General features: G+C 40.1%; 1 protein-coding gene across 3 annotated transcripts in view; it reads right to left on the bottom strand.

Moving 5' to 3' along the window:
- Positions 1 to 23,370, bottom strand: part of rps6ka2 (ribosomal protein S6 kinase, polypeptide 2) — a 182,713-nt gene that overhangs the window by 1,504 nt on the left and 157,839 nt on the right. For 2 of the 3 annotated variants that reach the window (XM_062463268.1, XM_062463271.1), the window contains 6 exons: positions 13,002 to 13,127; positions 12,727 to 12,816; positions 12,483 to 12,641; positions 12,150 to 12,311; positions 895 to 971; positions 175 to 430 (listed from right to left, as the gene is read on the bottom strand). In XM_062463268.1, the coding sequence (XP_062319252.1) occupies positions 175 to 430; positions 895 to 971; positions 12,150 to 12,311; positions 12,483 to 12,641; positions 12,727 to 12,816; positions 13,002 to 13,127 (870 nt within the window). The remainder of the gene's footprint in view (positions 1 to 174; positions 431 to 894; positions 972 to 12,149; positions 12,312 to 12,482; positions 12,642 to 12,726; positions 12,817 to 13,001; positions 13,128 to 23,370) is intronic. The other variant, XM_062463269.1, reaches the window with a different exon arrangement.

Raw genomic sequence — 23,370 nt, 5'->3', positions numbered from 1 at the left:
ATGTACTTGTTTTAATGTATAGTCCATCTTGTAATAGGTATTTCTATGAGGATGGAGAAGGGTACGTAGAACACAAAAGACCTTTACATTTGTAAAGGATTATTTAGCTTGTGGGAAACGAAAGGTCACACTAAAGTCTGAAAAGCTTACCCCCTAGGGTCTACCTCCTCTCACCTTCACCCGGTGTGCATCCTGTGGCTGCAGTTGGGTTTGGGACAGCTGATCTCTTTCCACTACCCAGGCATGTCTGAGCACCTGAGAGGCCATCAGTCTTTGGTGGGGGTCCACGTGGAGCATCTTGGTCACAATGTCTTTGGCAGCATCCGACACTGTGTCCCAGTTGCCTCCGGTAAGGACATACTTACCACTGCCAATGCGAGCCAAGACTTCCTCTGGTGTGTCATCAGGCCCGTTGGCAAATGGCGTGAATCTAAATAAGCAGTAAGATATGGATGCTGCTTGTTATTAGAGAAGTTCTAAAACAGCTAACAACTTTGAGTTTACTCCAAAATCAACTATGCCTTGTTTATCTCGATATGGAGGTGAGGTTCTGGGTCGAGGATGTGAACCAATGGAGGATGTTTGTAGTGTATAGAAAATGCTGTGTATTTTGGCTGGCATGATTCCAGGGTGCTAAGCTACAGATAGATAAACATGCAAAGACAGGCAGGTATTTTAACAGACAAAAAGACAGGAATACTTAATGACAGAGCCAAAGCTATGGATCCAGGTCCTGGGAGATTACGCTCCACTTAGAACAATTACAACCCCTCTGACTACCTCTAACTCTGGCTCCACCTCTGCCTTTATCCAGATTACTTTAAAATACCCTTGCTCTCTGTCCTCACCATTATCTCCCTGCTGCTTAAACAAAAGCTAAAGTAGGAGACTTACCCTGCTAGCATTGTGTACAGAAGAATCCCCAGACTCCAGATGTCACAAGCTGCATCATAGCCCTGTTTCTTTAACACCTGTAACAAACAAATTACACCTCACAACCTTTGAATACGTCTTACATATCTATAACAAGTAATAATGTTCTGTATACATTTTTGGCATTGAATTTACATAAATATTATATAAACTACCATGTAACTATGTAGCAGTTGCTATGTAACTGCAATGTCGTTACTATAGGTAGTTCTAGGTAGTTTGAGGGGTAAGTGGATGTTAACATTGATATTGTGTTGGACACAACCTCCAACTGCCCCTTCCACCTCTCCCATATCCTATACCTTCTTACACTTTTGCAATGACCTATATACCGCTAACACCGTAATACCATATAAATAGCAATTGCTATGTAGGCCTACTGTACCAATTTTGGGACTATACAGCAGTAGGTACCCAAGTAGAAATTGTGGAATGTCAATGTATTGGATGGATATGGATGTATGGATGATATGTATGGATATACATATACTGTGGCATCCCCAGAGAGAAGGACCCTTCCCCTTGCCACAAACTCCCTAAATACAGACAATTCATCAAATGCCCAACAAGAGAAGAGAACACTGGATCACTGCTACACTACAGTCAGTAGAGCCTACCACGCTGTCCCTCGTGCAGCACTGGGTCACTCTGACCATGCCATGGTCCATCTGATTCCTGCATACAGGCAGAAATTAAAGCTCTGTAAACCTGTTGTGAGGACATCAAAACAGTGGACCAGTGAGGCTATGGAGGATCTGCGGGCGTGCTTGGACTGTACTGACTGGGATATGTTCACCACTGCTACCAATAGTCTGGATGAACTCACAGAGGCTGTAACATCATACATCAGCTTCTGTGAGGACCGCTGTATTCCAACACGCACCAGGGTGAATGTAATGGTGGAAATTCAAGCGGCACTGTGTAGATCTGAGTAGTCAAGAGATGTGGGTTTATTACAATTTATTTAGATTATACAATTACGTAATATTAAACAAAGCTTTGCTGATCAGTCATTACAAAGGAAGTGCTAGCCACAGGTCGTTCGCAAGAGTGATGAAGAACAATCATAAAGCTTGTGCTTTTATACACTTAAAACAGATGCCCTAATAAATGATCAATTCATCAATGCAGTGGTCTCTGTGATTGGCTAACACTGGTCAGTGACAGTTAAGACAATATAACCCCCCAGGTCAAGATACCAAAGTGTTTTGATGTCACGGCTCTTTCTCTAAATGAGGACAGTAAGGATACCCTTAATGAAACACAAACAGGACACAGGACACAATCTCCTTGGCCAAAAGGTCAGAGCTGCTAGATCAACTGATCCATCTACCCTTCTCCCTTTAGGCCACAGAACTCAAACATCCCCCAACCTCCGTGCCCCTAGCTTCTCAATCAGGCATCATAAACCAACACCATAAATACCTTAAGACCAACTGCAACATCCATTTGTTTAAACACAACCTCAGTCTATTAAAAATACACTCTTAGTAACTATATCAAAAAATGCCATCACATTCCTTACTTTTTTTTTTAGAAACAACATAGGCATACAAAAATAATATAAAACATCCACACAGATATGGAGGCAAGAAAATAACGTAACCCCCTTTAATCAAAACATAACCCCAAAAATAACAAGAGAATTACATATCACTCACAGTAGCCTCTTCATCCTTAAATCCAGTCAGAATTCTCTAAAGGACTATAGTTCACCATCTGAATTGAAAAAGTCTTAGCCCTTGTTCTCTAACCCAGAAATCGTATCCACCATGTAATTAATAAAACGTTTCTAATTATAATATGTATAATTAATACAATCCACATTTTGCTAGCCGTACGCAAAAAGACATCATTCTAATCCTGCAGCTACCTGATTTCTAGCTTTAAACTTCGTAGGCACATCTCTTTTTAACAGCTGCATCATTACTGGTGAAACAATTGAAGTCATTACATTTGTCGTCATAATATCATTAGAACCTTGGAAACACAATAAGAAATGCCATTCCCAAGACAAAACCCATTGTACCCCGTATACCACAAAGTCCAGGTTGTTGGAACGGATGCCATGATTGTGCATCCGTAGTGACCATCTTCAGTTGGCTGTAGATAATCTTCTTTCAGGCAGGATAGCCTAATTGAACCAATTCCAAACGACGATCAAATTGCTTCAGGGCAACTTTCAAAGAACTGCACTTTGCGCACAGACTCTGAGCTTTCCTTGGTACTACGCAGAACGCGTATACTCTGTTTCCGTCTCCAGACAAGGTGCACGCGTACAATGGTTAGCGTGTATCCACGTTGCTCTTCATTCCGATCTTAACCGCTGGATTAGTCGTCAGGAGAATCTGGTATGGCCCCGTCCACCTTGGGTTTTACCAGGCGTTTCAGGTCCTTCACCACGATCCAGTCATCTGGTATCAAATCATGCAGCGGTCCAGTCATAGGAATAGCCTCCTTCACCTGCCTGTGAATCTCACACAAAGTAGACTCCAAAAGGTTGCACAGTGATAAACAAGCACATTCTCACAGAGGTCAGTTAAAGGTAACTGACTTATTGTCGTCTGACTTAGTCTTCAAAGTTCTGTTCTCTCATTCAACTGAAGTGATTAACACGATGTTGAATCCTATCAACACCAAAATAATTTCCATAAACAAGTGTGACCCATTATCATTACATATCCTCAAAGAGAAATCCCATCGAATAATAAAACTTGACCACTGAGCCCCTGAGAAGTCTAAAACTTCTTCCCATCCAACAACCATCAACAATCATTAAAACAGTATCACTTCTCCAAAAATTGAACTCTACAAAATCCATCTATCAATACTCAAATGGTTTCTCTAACCTTAACTGTGAAGCTTATCGTGTTTAAAATCCTTTCTCATATTACTTGTCCCACATATGAAGTACTGACAAAATGACTATGCATCTATTACCAATCCTCTTGTATGCTAAAATAATGCATTCGTGATATCACACAAACTGTAGAGGCATGATCTTTCCATGTGTTAACTGAGCAAAATCTCAAGATAAATGTTTTATGCAGACCATACAACCTCCATTTTTTTTCTTCACTTTCCATTTTCTTGTGGATTAGTCCAAGTTCGAATCTCCATTCCACCATTCCTTTCTCCATCTGTCCGCTGTATTCTGTAATTCTTATCAAATATACTCAAACAAAACAAAATTCTCACTCTGGGTTAAATACAGTCCAATACTTTCAACTCAGCAATATAATATCAAACCCTCACAGTCCTATCACAAATCCAAACTACTGAAGCTAAATTCATAAAACCATAAAACCCCCATAGTCACTCTCTGTTTGGATCAGTCAGTCATCAGTCAGTCATAAATTCCTAAACGTCACCTCTTCCTCTCTAAGAAGCCTGCGCTTCCCTTAAAGAATCTATAACAAATGTTGTATCAAGGTCACACAACAATTTTCCTCAAAAGAGTCCTGTAAGCCCAAATTTGTCAAGTTAAGCTCATCCGGACATAGCAACATCATCTCATCACTTCCTGTAAACATACGTATCAACATCAAAAACATATTCTAGTTAGTTCATCAATGCATGCAGGCAATCTAGAAACTGCTCCAGCTAGTATCAGCACTAGCATTTTCCCTGTGGAATAATCATCATCATTGTTAGAGTGAATTCCACATTTGCATACAGCAAGTTGTTCTATAAGTGAAAATAAGAAACTTCCTGTTTCCATACCTTTCCCAAAATCATATGTAACACCAATGATGTATTTTACTATCAGTAAATATTTTAACTCATTTCCCTTTTATGAATTAACAAGCTTACACTGAAGCAAACAACTTTTGAACCAATTTGTATAAAATAAAACTATTTTAGAAAACAACCAAATTACGAATAACCTCAACTTTTAGTCTCTTATTATCTTTTCTTCAAAAAAAACCTTTAGGAACAGTTCAAATGAATACCTTTATATTTCAGATTCCCTCTTAATTTTTTCCTGTATTTAAATTCACCAAATCAAATCTCTCTTTTTCCAAGACATGTAGAAAACTAGCATCACTACCCTAAACCAGAATTTAGTCTGTATGATTCCAAAGTGAAACATAGACCATAAAATGTTCTTAATGTAACCATTAGCCAAACTTATACCCCATCTATATTTCTATATAGGTTAGATAGGTAGAACTTCATAACTTGCTTTGGCTGCAGTCCAGAACAAGCTACTTCGTTCCAACCATAACACCACAATTTATCAGACTTAATGAGTCTTCCCAAATTATTTCAAAACCAAAGTTATAATAACCCTCTTTATGAACCAATAGCATGATGATACAACCTCATCACAGCCTAACTGTTTATCCCAAAACATTGTACCATACCCTGATAAAACTCTCACAGAAAACTAAAATCAAATTACAGTCAAACTCCAAAAAAAAGTACATTGCAATCATTTTCTCTTATTCCACAACCAAATTGCATCTAATACCTTTATCAAAACTCTTAAAAAAACCTCTAGATTTTAGTATTCTGATTTAAAACGTCTGCCCATATACCTCTTCAAAGCATATGCATAGTTCCCTTTTCAGAACATCAAAATGTTTAAACCAATCATCTCTTCACATCCACAAAACGTTCTCTTGTTTCATTAAATCCATGTTCGCACACTTAAAACTGCTCTTAGAATAAGTAATTCATGCTAGAATTACGCTACGACTCGCAATCACATCAATCAAACAATGCCCTTAAGACAAAAGAAAATAGAAACTCTCCCATTTTTCGTTTAAACCTTTAAATTCACAATTTAACATAAACCCGTAAAACAAAACCTTATTCTTTTACTTATCAAAAGTCTTATCAAAGCATGTAATGTATACACCTTTGAATATTCCTATATTTACCAGCTATCTCAATTACTCTTTGTTAGTGAATCAACTCAAATAAACAAGCGCGCATTTCAAACTCGAATCAAACAGCGCGCTCTGGAACAAAGCAAAAACTCTCAACCTTTTTTTTCTTTTCTTTTAAACAACACAGATGGTTGGCGTTTACCATCTATTCACTTAATTTTGCTAAAGTATAACTTTTCCAATCCAATTAGAACTAATTTATGAACCAGGGGTCTAATTTCTGCATTTTTATGGATACCATCACACACCACAGATTTTCCGCTCGTAAATACAAGTTCTGGTCTGAAAGGCTTCTACCTCCCTGTTTGGCTAGTAATTAGAACAAATGTTAATCATACATTCGTAAACCACCAAACTTCGAATACATCTTTCACCATTAATACTCACATAATTATGCAGAATTATACCCTCTGGGATCACCTTTGTAAGACTCAACGTAACGGGACTTTTTTTTTGTAGCCCCCACCTTTCCTCGGAATTCCTGAAACTCATTTAAAATGTCCTCAAACAAACAAAAACCTTGTTAGCAAATGTCTCAAAATACTCATCACCCAACATATTTCAAAAATAACCAAATTAATATGTAAAATTCGCTCCAAATTTATCTATTTCTCTAAATTTTCGTCTTAGTCAATTTCTAAATTTCCATCTGCGCATGCGTCATGCGGTTACTCATCCTGGATCTCAAATATCAAGCTGCAATTCCTTTACTAGCCTGTACCCGCCTGTCGGTCTGTTTGTTAGCCAATATCGTTGCCATAGTTGCAAATTCAACTTCCTGGACTCTCCTTTGTCTCAGGACAGAGCAAAATGCACTTCCTCCACGTTTTCACCATTAGCCATTAGCCAACAAAGTCACGGCCTGGATTTTCTTTACAATTACAACCTTTACAATTATATCAACCATTAGTACTATTTTAATTTCAACATAAAAATTAGGCTCCGAAATCTACATATGCACCTAATATCACTCGTCAGAGAATGACAGTTTACCCATGTATTAGCATTCTGGTTGGACAAAGCTTCAACTTCAAGTCCATTTAAATAGGTAAATATGAATACCACCAAACCCAACACGTTTCAACAAATCATCTCAGCAGCAATAAACACACATATGTAGCACCTTTGCCCTTAACAACAATCGCAATTCAGTCTCTCAAACTAGTTCCCCTTGTATACACTTCAGTCCCTCGGACTGGCTCAATCTTTCTAATCACTTCTTCATAACCCTTTACATATTTCTTTAAACAACAGTAACATCTGTGAACTCCCACAAAATTAAAAATTAAAACCATCGAACATTTCCAGACATAAACAAAAATATTCCTTAAACAACATAACATTTCCGTTTGAACACATAACTTTCTATAAAAGTTTTAATAACCCCGGGATTGTAATTCTTAAAATGAATACCGCTTTTGTTGCCAAAACTGGCCTTCTACCAATTATACTACCCAAAAACGAAATTTCCAGCGCATATAGAAAATCGGTCTGTACATAATTTCCAAATCAAGAGTATGGCAACTCACAATATTTTCTTAAGTTTGACAGAAACAGAAACACACATCTGTTTTCCAACCAATACATTTCTCAATTCAACGTCAAAATCTCTATAAAATTAGTGTTTTTTTTTTTTTCTGCACTCATGACGGGTGTGTGGGCCACTGCACGCAGAATGAGCTTCAATGAAAGAATCAACTTCCGCTAGGCTCAAGTGCATGCGCCTCTTTTCAAGTGGAGAATTCAGTCAAAGAATTAACATTACCATTTTCAAAACAGAATGTCTCCGTCTTCAAAAACAAATGCCTTCTGGCGGTAATCAGACCGATGTAAAGTCTAACATCAAATATATAACGGTTAACACAAAGTTGTAAAACAATATAACAAGTCAATCGTCTCTCCTCTACCAACAGTGTCATAACCGATAAACATTGTACGCCACCAGTTCGGAACTCAACTTCCGGTCACGAACCCCTCTGATTTTGCGAGAGTCAACAGTGATGACACATCTCCGGACATTCACGTACATTTTGCTCAAATTCCCACAATTAAAGCACGCATTTTGGATTGACCATACCTAGCAATTCGTGTTGGCCTACATGTTTTTCAACAGCATGTCAACACGCTCTGCATTAGCTTTGACCAACATAGCCCACAACATTATTTATTCCAAACACAACAGGGACTCAAACCCTTTGTACCGGAGAGGACTTTAACCTCTCCTTCTTTGAAACGCAGTATAGGCAATTGCAAATCAAAGCACAAGCCTCAATCTTTGCGGGAATCCAAAGCAAATCTATAAAGATGGCAGATGTCAGAAGATATCTGACCTATCTCTATCCAATCAGAAAAAGCTCTCAAATCAGGCTAAGATCTATTCATTTCTCCACTTAAAAAAAATCGTGTATCTATTTCTCTCCACGAACCTATTTCGCAATACAATAAGGTCCTTAAAACAAAACGACACAATTACCCCTTTTCTTTTCTAAAAACAATTAAATTCCGACTTCACAACTTTCAATGAAAATAACTGCACAATCATAAATTACAAATATTCAAACCGAAAATTAATTAAAATTTTGATTTTTGTAATTTGTATATAGCTTGAATAGTATACACCATTAGTTACTCATACTTCTTTTAACCTCAAAAAACATATGAAACAAAAATGAACACGCGTGTAAAAAACTCAAACCTTTGTTTTGAAAATCCCTCAGGATACATCCTAACTTTTTTTTTTTTTGTTCTCCACCTTCAGGGACTCAAACCCTTTGTAAACACTCTCACTCACACAGCTGATTACCTCACTAGTATACTTTTCTCTCGGGACTTAGAATCACGTTTAGGCCGTTAATAAATAGGAACTGTTATGACCACCAAAGCCAATACAATTTCTCAAACTATCACTAACCCAACATATTCTAATCCTTTAGGGTCTCAAAAGACACATAACACGATACAACATGTGAACTTATCTCCCTTTGTGTGTTCGTCAACAACACAACCTCTATGTGTGTCCGTCGACACACTTCTGCAGACGTTTTTTTTACGACTTACACGTAAAAGATAGGTTCAACAACCTTACCTTATTAATTCGTACGACTTTACACGTACAGGACAGTTTTACCTCTGACCAATTATTTACTTAACCGAATTATTGACAATAGCCTAAAAACACACATTTAGACAATTCAATATCACACAGTGACCAAAAGAATATCTCACCGGTTCTTTCAGGATCCCGCGTCAGCAAAAGCGCAACCAGCCAGGCCCCCCCGAATCGGCCCAGCCTTCTCCGACAATTTGGATGGAGGTATGAGCGGCTAACGCTGGATTGATCAGATCACCTTTTCTAAGGGAGTCCTGTCCGTTGAACGCTGAGCAAACGAGGATACCCGTACTGGCCACCAAAGTGTAATGGTGGAAATTCAAGCGGCACTGTGTAGATCTGAGTAGTCAAGAGATGTGGGTTTATTACAATTTATTTAGATTATACAATTACGTAATATTAAACAAAGCTTTGCTGATCAGTCATTACGAAGGAGGTGCTAGCCACAGGTCGTTCGCAAGAGTGATGAAGAACAATCATAAAGCTTGTGCTTTTATACACTTAAAACAGATGCCCTAATAAATGATCAATTCATCAATGCAGTGGTCTCTGTGATTGGCTAACACTGGTCAGTGACAGTTAAGACAATATAACCCCCCAGGTCAAGATACCAAAGTCTTTTGATGTCACGGCTCTTTCTCTAAATGAGGACAGTAAGGATACCCTTAATGAAACACAAACAGGACACAGGACACAATCTCCTTGGCCAAAAGGTCAGAGCTGCTAGATCAACTGATCCATCTACCCTTCTCCCTTTAGGCCACAGAACTCAAACATCCCCCAACCTCCGTGCCCCTAGCTTCTCAATCAGGCATCATAAACCAACACCATAAATACCTTAAGACCAACTGCAACATCCATTTGTTTAAACACAACCTCAGTCTATTAAAAATACACTCTTAGTAACTATATCAAAAAATGCCATCACAGTGAACTTCAACAATGACAAGCCCTGGTTCTCAGCAGAGCTCAGAAGGTTGAGGTCAGAGAAGGAGGAAGCATTTAGGAGTGGGGATAGAGACAGATTCAAGGAGTCGAAGAACAGGTTTAGCAAGCGGTGAGAGAGGCTAAACGACTGTACTCAGAAACTGAAGCACCAGTTCTCTGCTAACGACTCTGCTTCTGTCTGGAGAGGGCTCAGGCAGATTACCAACTACAAGCCCAGAGCCCCCCACTCCACTAACGATTCCCGCCTGGCCAACGACCTGAACGAGTTCTACTGTAGATTTGAAAGACAATTGGACAGTCCTGATCTACCCCCTCCCACCCATGTGTCTCTCCATTCAGGAGGGTCAAGAGGCAGAACCCCCGCAAAGCAGCTGGGCCGGACTCTGTCTCTCCTGCCACCCTCAAGAACTGCGCTGACCAGCTGTCTCCGGTGTTTACCAACATCTTTAACACCTCCCTAGGCTGCCATGTGCCAGCCTGTCTCAAGTCCTCCACCATCATCCCTGTGCCCAAAAAGCCAAGGCCAACAGGACTCAATGACTACAGACCCGTCACCCTGACCTCTGTGGTTATGAAGTCTTTTGAGCACCTTGTGCTGGCACACCTCAAATCCATCACAGACCCTTTCCTGGAACCACTGCAGTTTGCCTACAGAGTCAACAGATCTGTGGATGACACCGTTAATATGGCCCTCCAATTCACCCTACAGCACCTGGACTCCCCAGCATCCTATGCCAGGATCCTGTTTGTGGACTTCAGCTCTGCCTTCAACACCATCATCCCCGCCCTGCTTCAGGACAAGCTCTCCCAGCTGAACGTGCCCGACTCCACCTGCAGGTGGGTCACAGACTTCCGGTCTGACAGGAAGCAGTGCGTTAAGCTGGGAACACAAGTCTCTGACTCCCGGTCCATCAGCACCGGATCTCCTCAGGGCTGCGTCCTTTCCCCTCTGCTCTTCTCCCTGTACACCAACAGTTGCACCTCCAGTCATCCGTCTGTCAAGCTTCTGAAGTTTGCGGACGACACCACCCTCATTGGGCTCATCTCTGACGGGGACGAGTCTGATTATAGGTGGGAAGTTGACAACCTGGTGAGCTGGTGCAGCCAGAACTTAGAGCTCAATGCTCTTAAGACAGTAGAGATGGTTGTGGACTTCAGGAAGAATACAGCCCCACTCACCCCCATCACCCTGTGCGACTCCCCAGTCAACACTGTGGAGTCCTTCCGCTTCCTGGGCACCATCCTCTCCCAGGACCTCAAGTGGGAACTGAACATCAGCTCCCTCACCAAGAAAGCACAACAGAGGATGTACTTCCTACGGCAGCTGAAGAAATTCAACCTGCCAAAGACAATGATGGTGCACTTCTACACAGCCATCATTGAGTCCATCCTCACCTCTTCCATCACCATCTGGTACGCTGCTGCCACTGCCAAGGACAAGAGCAGACTGCAGCGTATCATCCGCACTTCTGAGAAGGTGATCGGCTGCAATCTGCCTACCCTCGAGGACCTGCACACCTCGAGGACCCTGAGGCGAGCAAGAAAGATTGTGGCCGACCCCTCCCACCCTGGCCACTCCCTGTTCCAGCTACTCCCCTCCGGCAGAAGGCTGCGTTCCATCAGGACCAAAACCTCACGCCATAAGAACAGTTTCTTTCCATCTGCTACTGGCCTCGGAGGCCATGGACTCCCATTGACATTCATTCATTATTTAACCCAGTATCTGATTGCACTATGTTGACCACTCATGCTGCTCATTCTTATTCTTATATATATTTTATTTTATATTTAAATTGTTTTATTCTTAGATTGTTTAGTTCTTAGGAAGAGTTAAACTTCTGTACCTTTACTTAATTTAAGATTCGTATATGTTTAGTGGTTGCACGTCGCTGCCACAGTAAATTCCGTGTTTGTATAACATACATGGCGAATAAACCGAATTCTGATTCTGAGTGAGTGACCGACCCGGATGGAGCTATTGTCCCTGTAAGATTATTTTTATAAATAAATGCATAAGTGTGTCTTCACTGTATTGTCTCAAGTATCCCAAAATGATATGCGTCTCACCCCTGCGTCTCTCTGTGGTTGCTACAATACATGTACATTTGTATATGAATACTGTATGTATTGCTATGTAGTTCTGTGCTAGTTAATAAAACCTTAATGTAAAGTGTTCCCATTTTTTTTTATAGATAACACTCTGTGATAGGTAACAGTCATGGCACATCCCTCTGATCCTGTAGACTCTACAATTGGCCATTTACCTCTGGAGCCACAAAATTTGCGGTGTAGCAAGGAGTCATCAACAGACCGTTCTCAGCCCGCAGCTGCTTTGCAAAACCAAAATCACAGATCCTGATGCATTCTGGGTCTCCAGTATCATCAACATACAGGATGTTACTAGGCTTCAGGTCCCTGTGAACCACCTGACACAAATAACATTAACAAATGAGCCAATCAATTATTGAACCAAATAAAATCAAACAACCAATCCACAGTTTGTTGTTTCTCTCCTTCAGTCATTCTACCCCTACCATTTCTACCACTGTCACTCTCTCCCTCTTTCATTTTGTCTCTCTTTTTCTGTATTTACTGACCCCCTGTGAGTGGAGGAACTCCACAGTTTTGGTGATGGTGCATAGCACTACAGAAGCCTCTCTCTCAGAGAAACACTTGTGATGCAATATCCTGTCCAGCAGCTCTCCGCCTCTCATCAGCTCCATCACCAGGTACACATACTTCCCATCATCATATACCTGCAACACAGACAGACAGCTAAAATACACACTGTCCTATAAGCACACATGCACATTGTCAAGCACCAAGATTACAGATATTTACATCCTTTAGTGTAATGATGTTGGGATGCTGCCCGTTTCTCAGCATGATTTCAATCTCCTCCGATGGATCTTTCTTAGCTCTGTCTATGATCTGAAATAAAAACAGTTCCCCATTTTCTTTTACCGAACCAAAATAAAGTATAATCTACATACAAAAGCAATTTAAAGTTGGCATGTTGCAATGTTACTGGTGGCACACTTTTATGGTCAAGCGTGTCCAACAAGTTCCTATAACTGTGCTGTCCAGTGACTGATATCCCTGAAAAGCCACCATACCTTAACAGCATATTCCACACTGGTGATCTTGTGGACGCAACGCTTGCAGATAGAGAATGCACCCAAACCGAGTTCCTCCTTGATCTCATATGAATCTCTGAAGTGGATGTTGTTGCCATGGAGTTGCTGCAATTAAAGGCATAAACAACAGGAATAAACAGAATGTTAAGTTTAACATTAAAGCCTGTAGTCATATTCCCACTGAAGCGTCCCTTAAGACAGTGAAATTAAACTTTTCTCTTGGTTATGTTTGTATATGTTGTAAGGCTGTACTGGCCTGAATGAGATCTGAATGATGTAAACTACTTTTGCCATGTTGCTGTAGCTTAGCTAGCTACATTTCCCTGGGGGTTAGCTTCAGTGTAGTGAAGCTTTATTTAATGTAGAGTAACTGGTAGCTTAGCTCATTACATGTTCCAAGTAGCTTGCCCAACACTGTATACAACTCTGACATCACTTAAACATTTTCCAAAATCATTACCAACCATCGCCTATGGTTAAAGAGGAAGGTGAACTGAGGCTGACTGATATTATCATTAAAAGTTGTGTTAATGCACATACAGTTCTAAACAGCTTTTAATGTCATGTTTGATATGTTTTTGTTTATTCTTTTATGCATCACATTCTAGGGCAGGGGTGACCAAATCATTTGGTCCGGCCCGCCATGGCACTGCAGGAACCATATTATTAGGTGCATTATTCGTTGGCAGCAGCACTATTTTAATATGTGGAAGAGGACTGTGTAGGCGCGCAGCGTTGCGTACCAATGTACCAAAAAAATTTGCTGCGCGCTCGCATTAAGTGTGGAATTCATTTCTAGCAAATCAAACCCAGAATACGTTGTTGGTTTGGGCTAAGCCCCGAATGTTTACAACGTATGGCTCTGCACCTGATTAACACTCAGATCGATAAGCAGTCTCAAAAATGGTAGCAATATAAAAAATAATACGATCCCTTTCCGTAATCATGATACCCCACAAGAAATGTTCGATGCACCCCTAGTCAAAGCAGGCTGCATCCGTGCCAGCTAACATCACAAACCTCACCAAAGAGAAGCAGTTCCAGCCATCACATTAGGGGTGAGTTAATTAAATGTTTGACCAAATATAGCAGGCACATTTTTAAGTTGATAATTCTGTACGGCCCCCGAATTATTTTATAAATATCCAAATGGCCCTTGGCAGAAAAAAGGTTCCTTCTAGGGCGTAGGTTTGCATAGGGACCATAGGGACTAGTCACGACCAAAGTTTGGGAAAGACACAATCTATGGAAGCAAATCGTTACCAAAATTCAAATGCAAATGCATTTCCAGAAATTCATTTGCATTTTAAGAATGTGGCTGCATTATTTGACTCATAAATGAAATTAGTAATCAATCATCCTATTTGCATTTTAATTTTCTTCTTCAAGAGTGCTCAATCTTTCACTTAATTAAAATGAAAAAGAAATAGACATTTGAGATTTAATTTTCAAAACATGCCCCAGCAAATAGATACCAAAATTCAAGTTGAAATGTAAAATTTGAAAATTAAAATGCATTTCCAGAAATGCATTTTCATTTTAAGAACGTGGCTGCAAAATCGTGACCACAATTCAAATTCAAATGCATTTCCAGAAATGCATTTTCATTTTCAAGAACGTGGCTGCAAAATCGTGACCACAATTCAAATTCATATGCATTTCCAGAAATGCATTTTCATTTTAAGAACGTGGCTGCAAAATCGTGACCACAATTCAAATGCATTTGCAGAAATGCAAAATGAACGAAAAAGCATTCTGAGCGGCGCAGCAGAGTGACGTCAGTAGCCGCTCTTCTGCATTGCAGAAGAGCAATGCATTGCATTACATTGCAAATGTGCCGGGAAATTGATTGAATTGCCGGGTCTTTAGAGGACGCATCACAGACTGAGCAACTTGATGTCAAACAATGACTAAAACAGTGGCAGAGATACTATTAATGTGTAAATCTGTGACGGCAGAGTATGCAGCCAAGCTCTCTATGACTTGTTCTACTCGGTCACGGGCATCAGACTCAGATATATTATTAGATTCTACCTGCTCAGCTAATTCTAACAGTGTTTGCACAATTTGAGGGGCGAGATGGGATGCATTTCGAGATGCATTTCGCCCCGTAGATGGGGCAAAATGACGTAGATAGGGCATTTTTTGGCTCCGCCCATTAAAACCTGATCTGAAAACGGAAGAGAAACTGTTCTTCGGTCTAACTCCACATTTCAGTGCAACAAAGTTTTAGCGCTTTGCACATGCTTTCAGGAACTCATTTCACACGTATATAATGTACTTAGAAGCAAAACATGGAATTTACTTTACAGGATCTTTAAATTGACGAATTACTGTGCAGGAAAAACAGCACCCTGAAGATACAGATGTAGAGCAGGTTGGTGATGAATCAGCATCAGGGGTTCAGGTGAGAAGTTGAATTGTCCATTTTGGTAAAGATTGCATTAAATTGCAGTTTTTTAAGGGATGTTTAGACAATGTTACCCATGAATGTTATCATTCACACTTATACTTGTAGATAGTAAAAAGGTGCTATAAATTGGTATGCCCAAATGTATGCATCATATATGATTTCTTTGCTCAGAAGTCCAGTACAGATGATGTAGGCCAAGTTCAGCTCCATAAAACCTGAACCAATTACCTACATATAAATATTTGCCTGTCAATAATCTAGCACCCCCTCAGCACCTGCATTAAAAATTATCTGGCGCCGCCCATGCTTTCAGTGTTGTAAAATATTTCAGTGTTGCGCATCGAGTAGTCCAAAATGTGTTTACATATTCCCATGTCTTGCAAAGGCGTCACATTTGGTCTCCTGCAGCCATTGAGTAAACCAGTGATGGTCCAATTTGAATTTGTATGTGTATACAGGTTGGGTGTATGTATGGCGAAGCTATACCGATCACTTTCAGTTTTGTTTACTATAGGAGATAGGCGCAGAGCATGTGAGCGGAGCGAGCGCTGAGCGTGAGTGGGCAGATTTTGGACAGAGCCCAGAGCGGGATTTTTAAAAAGGACGTAGCGTTGCCCTATGTCTCGCTCCAATTTCGCTCCAGGAATGCACACACCAAGAGTCTGAAGCATGCCCAAGCCCGACCAAGAATCCATCTGTGTCATGCAGTCATCAACACTGTTATCAGTCAAAAAATCGCCTCAATAATGGAGTTCACAAAGTACTTCAAAAAAGAAACAGATAAGTCATACAGGTGTACGCAGGGGCATGTCTAGCACATTTTGAACAGGGTGGCCAGGCAGGGGCACAGCCTCACAGCAGGGTGGCCATCAACCACATATCGAGACTCAAGTTAAAAACATTTTTTATCTACCCTTTTTGTTGTAGGTAATGAAACACTGCGTGTTATATCTCAATAAACTAATCATTTTATATTAACATTTTCCTCCTGTGTGTAGTTGTTAGTAAATGGTCACATCCTTAATCTAAATTGAGCATCCCGCATATGGGATTTCCCTATTGCAAATTATGATTTATTCTAATGTATTTATAATTATTTTCAACAGTCTAGAAATTAGACTACAGTTTCTTTGATGGATTCCGTAAGTTCTACCAGTCATACACGTCAGAAACATTCTAACTGCAAACTTGAAATGACAGATTTATTATTTGTAGGCCTACTCATACATTTAGAACCATTTATTCAGTAATTTTACCATTATTTAGAGATTCCTAGAGTAATAACAAACATAAACAATATAACTGATATCATACCTTTACTGTATTACATACTTATTAACTCTTACTGATGTTCAGAGGACATACCTTGATGAGCAGACACTGCATCAGGCACTGTTGGGGGCTCATTGCTGCATGTGTCAGTCATTTCATTGTTCTTCAGAAAATTCACATTGTTCAATAATATTATGTTCACCTCACGTCAGCCCTATGTAGAATTCCAATGATTTTTTCTTTTGTATTGTATGTGAAGGTAGGCCAGACATTATTAGAATAATCTGGTGTATATTTGAGAGTTTTTGACACAATTTTGAAAAAGTTATCAAGATTTGTGAGGATTAAGCTATTTTCAGAGATTAGTGATTTTCTATAATTTTGTTTAAAACTTAATTGAAAAAATAAAGGCTGAGGAAGTACGCCTACACCAGACATTGTTAGAATACTCTGGTGTCCGTTTGAGGTTTTATATTCGTAAAAATATTATAAGTAATCATTTGTCAAAATGGTATGGGTAGTTTCTGTCCCTAACGCGACGCTGTAAAGTAGCGTCTTCCGAATGTGAGACGAATGTCGAATATGAAACTAACTTCACCTCGGTCATCTTATGACTGAAGTAAGCCATGATCATGATTTCGACTTAATTTAGTAAAGTTGGCAGAACAACAATACAATGCATTGCGTTACTTATGTTAACTACTCTACAAACCAATTATCATGTGAAATACTAGACAAATGGCATGGGTATTTAACATCTTATAAATAAAATGTCTCACATATCGTGCATGCTTGCTAGCTAGCATGCTATTTAGCAAAGCAAGCTACAGTCAGTAGAGTATGGAGGACTAAAAGTGCCACAATGAATTAAATAAATACACCATTAAATAATTACTTAAATGTGTCATTAATTGATTAAAATCGGAATTGAATACATAAATGTATTCTTAAATGTGTCATGAATTCATCAAAATACCAATTCATTTTATGTAAAATACATATATAATTATTTCACTATTTAAGTATTTCATGGCCATTTACAAACGCTAAACAGCGCCCCCAGTCGATTGCATTTACATTTCACAACGTGTTGCATTTACATTTCACATTTACATTTCACAACGTGTCGTGTTGCAGTGCTTCATTAATTGTAGCGAGCATGTAGCGAGTAAAGCAGAGGAACTTATTGAAGTTCTTTGGAGTTATTTCCGCACTTTCCGACCAAGATATGTGCAGTCACTGAGTGAATCTGGTACCAGGGTGCATCAGCATCTTCCTCAATCAAATTCGCTGCTTCTCTCAGCAGCTCCGGGCAAGTTTTAGACATTTGGTCCTGCACCTCGCACGCTGTCTCAACATGGGGGCTAGCAGGACCGAGTCTTCCCCTTGATTATTAGCCGTAGCATTGCAAAGTGCGGAAATAACTCCAAGAACTTCAATAAGTTCCTCTGCTTTACTCGCTACATGCTCTGAGTCAGCAGGTCCTCCACATCCTCAGCTAAGTCTAAAATGTCTCTCACCAACTCCCTAGAAAGTTAATGAAGATCCTCCATCGTCTCTATCCAGGCACTCTACTTCAGACCAACGCAATGGATCAGACTAGATTCGCGCTAGCCCCACCCACTGACTTTGATGGGCGAGTTTGACAGATAACACAATTAATGAAGCACTGCAACACGACACGTTGTGAAATGTAAATGTGAAATGTAAATGCAACACGTTGTGAAATGTAAATGCAATCGACTGGGGGCGCTGTTTAGCATTTGTAAATGGACCATGAAATACTTAAATAGTTAAATAGTACATAAAATGTATTGGTATTTTAATGAATTCATGACACATTTAAGAACACATTTATGTATTTAATTCCTATTTTAATTAATTAATGACACATTTAAGTAATTATTTAATGGTTATTTAGTATTAATATTTAGTCATTTATATTATTTTTTTATTCATTTTGGCACTTTTAGTCCTCCATAGTAGAGACTTTACATCAGGCTATTTTTGGAATACAAACTGTATTCCATACACCGAAAGTAAAGGGGCTGCATGGTGTTGAATAACGTCATACAAATTTCTAGCTCATGTTTAGTTTCTGAATGTTTATATCCTTACGAATATCTCCCAGCTCATAAATGGAAAAATCGACGTTAGTATCATCAGTCTTCTAGTGATGTGTTGTTCGTGAACGATTCGTTCATTTTGAACGAATCATTAGTATGACTCGGGAGTAACGAGTAGTCTCAGAGAGCGATTCGTTCATTTTCTCGTGGCCGAGAAAAAAAAAAGTTAAAATAACAAAACCTATAATTATCACTTGTGAACGAATATCATTCACGTCTTACTAAACCTAGTCACGCGAAAGTGAATGAAGTAAACACATACTCTGTTTCCTCTTCTGAGCCTATGCAAGTCACGTGAAAAATGATCCAAAGACTCGTACCCGAAGACCCAGTCAAAATGAACAAATCATTTCTGTTTCCTCTAGCTAGGCAGTACTGAGCCTTTCACTGCGCGCAAAGGCCCAACCATAACAAGGGAAAGAAAAAGAAAGCTGGATGTAGCATTTAAAAAAATGATTTACATGGACTATGAACCGCTGAGTAAAGGAGAACGGGAAGGGATGCAACACTTCGCCAGTGCACGCTCATGCCACATGCCTTGGAAGAGATGGAAGCCAATGGAGTTCTTCAGTGTGGCCTAGTATGGTCCACTAGGGTTACTTTAAAGGGGTGATTGACTGGGTTTTGGGGGTATTTCACACTGTTCCTTAAGGTCTCCGAATAGGGTAAGTAACATTGGTTGGGCTGAAAATGACCCGGGTGCTGTTCTATGCCCCCTGATACATCCAGTGAAATTTTCCCAGGAAAAAACGCTAGGTTTTCTCCTTTTATGGTATGCTCATGAATATATAGATAAGCTGCACGCTGATTGGTTGGTTTACAACGAATGACGCTGCGGAGCAAAGATGCAACACGGCCAAACAATGAAACAAGAAGGTGGAGACTTGAAATAAAAACTTACAAATAAATCTATTGTGTCTACACAACACTGTTTTCAACAGATTGACTAGATATCATTTGAAATGTTTACGTTACTTGTTTCCACTTCTGTTGTCGAAGCAAACAGGATCGCCTTAGGTGGGTAACGTTAGCACTACAGCTTAGCAAACAAATTATCGTGATTCAACCCAACTTCAGTTAGCTCTAGCTATCTTGCTGAAAAATAGATCTGGACAAACATGCATCTTGAATCTGACACAATCTGACATAAATCTTGATAATCCCATATCTTTTCTTACATTTAAGTTTCCTGACTTGTTTGTAAGTGGGTTCCTCACCATATGAGAGTGAAATTAGCAAATGTAAGATTTATTTGTGACGGAAACCAGTTCAAGCCCAAGCTCCAGTTCTTCAGCCTGGCCTAGGCTGCAGGAGCAGCCCAATAAACACCAGGCAAGGCCCAGGCTTCAGTAAGCTGCAAATGGCCAGCTACCAGGCCCTGTAGGAGCAGCTGGCCACCATTGGGCAGCGGCCAGCCACCACTGGGCAGCAGAAGCAGCTAGCCGCCGGGCCTAAGAGAAGCCAGCCACCACCAGGCAGTAGCCAGCCTTCACTAGGTAGCAGAAGTAGCAAGCCACTAGGCCAGCCACCACTGGGAAGCAGCCAGCTACCACCAGGCAGCCAGCTACCCACCACCAGGTAACACCAGCGAGCTGGAAGCAGCTAGCCACCAGGCCGGGCCTAGGAGCAGCCATCCACCATCAGGCAGCAGCCAGCTTTCACCAGGGAGCGGCAAGCAGCTAGGGAAGATGGCTGGAGGAACAAGAAAGAAGCAGGGCAAGAACAACAAGAGTGATGAACAAGCCAGTGAATATGAGGGAGAGGCCTCCTCTCCGGCTGAAGAGGAGGCTGAGCTGGTCACCATGGTCTCTGTCAGAAAGCTGATCAACCAAATGCTGACACAGCAGAAAGACCATTAAGTGGAGATACTGGACAGACAAACTGATACCTTTAATAAGTTTGTCCGGGTGATTCTGGACTCCACCAACGAGCATATTGACTCTATGAACAGGAATGTACAGGAGATCAAGAACAGTATTCATTACACCCAGCGAGAAGTAGATGAGATTAAAGCGAATGTATCCAAAATCTCTGGTGACCACAACACCGTTGAAAATGGTATGCGCACAATTTGTGACAGTCTGGTCACGTTGGAAAACAAGGCTGACTATCTCGAAAATCAGTCGAGAAGAAATAATTTGATTTTTGAAGGGATTGAGGAATCGGCACGGGAGAGCTGGGCTGATACTGAAGGTAAAGTCCGCAACTTAATCTCTGAAAAATTAAAGCTGGATGCTGGAGCCATGCATATTGAAAGGGCTCACCGCAGTGGAAAGCCAGATCACAGAGCTGAGAAGAAGCGTCCCATTGTAGTCAAGTTCTTAAACTGCAAGGACAGAGAGCTAATCTTGAGGAGCAGAAAGGAACTGAAGAAGACCGCCCCTGGGATTTACATCAATGAGGACTTTTCCGAGGCTGTACGGCAGAAACGAAGAGATCTTCTGCCTAAACTTAAGGAGGCATGGGATAGAGGGGACATTGGCTACTTAAGATATGATCGCCTTGTGACCCACCCACCTAGGGAGCGAGGGGCTGTGTCGCCCCAGCACTTGCATGAATGAAGAGTGGGTATGTAGGACTCAGAGATGAGGACTTTCTGTTTTTTATTTATCTTTAATGTCTATTAAACTACCGAAAAAAGGTTTGAGGTTTGCTCATTTAAATGTCTGTAGTTTAAAAAACAAGGTTCAAGAGCTATGTACTATTTTACACGAAAATGATATTCATATTATGGCTGTGTCAGAGACTCACTTGGAAGAAGCCATAGGGGATGCAGCTGTTTCAATTCAAGGTTACAATATATTTAGATTAGACAGAGACAGGTATGGGGGAGGTATTGCTTTCTACATTCAAAATCATATTCCAGCCAAAATAAGGAAAGATCTAGGTATGGTTGGAGTAGAAGCCTTATGGCTCCAAGTTCATATCCCACATCTGAAACCTATATTGACATGCTGTTGTTATAGGCCACCATGCTCTAATGCTGAATATTTGAATAACATATGCATGATGCTGGAGAATGTAACTGATAATGACAATAATATTTACATTCTTGGTGATATGAATATAGACTGGTTGTCCAGTAATTGTACATTGAAAAGGAAGTTGAGCGATGCAGCCACATTATGCAACTTATCTCAAGTCATAGGTGTACCCACAAGAATTAATGTCAATAGGGACGGAATGGTCACGTCAACGTGCATTGATCACTTTTTTACAAATTGTTCTGAAAAATGTTCTAAAGCTGTGTCGGTTCCTGTGGGCTTCAGTGACCACAATATTGTCGCTTTAACTGTGAAAACAAAGGTTCCTAAAGCAGGGCCTAAAGTAATTCATAGAAGAACATATAAAACCTTTTTAGAAAATGATTTTATTGCTGATGTAGAAAATATCGAGTGGGATACTGTGCTTGAGAAGATGCATGTAAATGCTGCACTGGACTACTTTATGAATTTATTTTCTGCAGTGTGTGATAAACATGCTCCAATTAAGAAGCTCACTGTTAGATCACTTAAAGCACCTTGGCTGGATGAGGAATTGAGAAACTTGATGAGAGAAAGGGACCTACTGAAAAGATCTGCCATCATGTCAGGTAATGTACCAGATTGGCAAGCCTACCGCTCACTAAGAAATATAATAACTAAATTAAATAGACAAAAGAAAAAATATTACTATCATTCTAAATTTGAGGAGTGCCATGGAGACAGTAAAACACTTTGGAGAGTGCTTAATGATGCTATGGGCAGAAGTAAAATGGCCAAAACACCTTCATTTATTGAACTGAATGGAGAATTCATTACTAAACCATCTGATATAGCAAACTACTTCAATAATTACTTCCTCAGTAAAGTGAACACACTAAGAAATCAAAGGCTGCCTGTGAGTGGTGGGCTGTCCAAAGCTATAATAAAAAATCATATTATGTGTGGTAAGGATTGTGTGTTTGAATTCAAGCCAATCAGTGCTGATTTTATGGTTAAGATACTTCACACAATTAAGTGTGATAAACCTTGTGGGTTTGATAATATTGACGGCAGACTGCTTCAGTTATCAGCTAAATCAATTGCTAAGCCTGTAGGCCATATTTTTAATTTATGTTTTAAGGAATGTGCTTATCCTGATTTGTGGAAAATTGCAAAGGTTACTCCTCTGTCAAAAAACAGTAGGGAGCCATTTATAGGTTCAAACAGTCGGCCTATCAGCATCTTACCTGTCTTGACTAAACTTTTGGAGGGAATTATATTTAAGCAGATCCAGCAATATCTTGCAGAAAACAACATTAACTCAGATATACAGCATGCATACAAAGCAGGTTACTCTACAAGCACTGCACTGACATGTCTTACTGACGAGTAGTTCAAACAGATTGACATGAAGTCAGTTGTTGGGGTGGTGCTCTTGGATTTCAGTGCAGCCTTTGATATCATAGATCATGAGCTACTACTCATGAAACTGTCGGCGTATGGATTCAAAGATTCCGCTATTGATTTATTGAAGGGCTATTTAGTGAACAGAAAACAATGTGTTATGTTCAATG

This window comes from Osmerus eperlanus, chromosome 6 (genome assembly GCF_963692335.1).
Source record: "Osmerus eperlanus chromosome 6, fOsmEpe2.1, whole genome shotgun sequence".
NCBI lineage: Eukaryota > Metazoa > Chordata > Actinopteri > Osmeriformes > Osmeridae > Osmerus > Osmerus eperlanus.
Note: the sequence above shows the minus strand (reverse complement) of the source record. Positions and strands in the feature narration are given on the sequence as shown.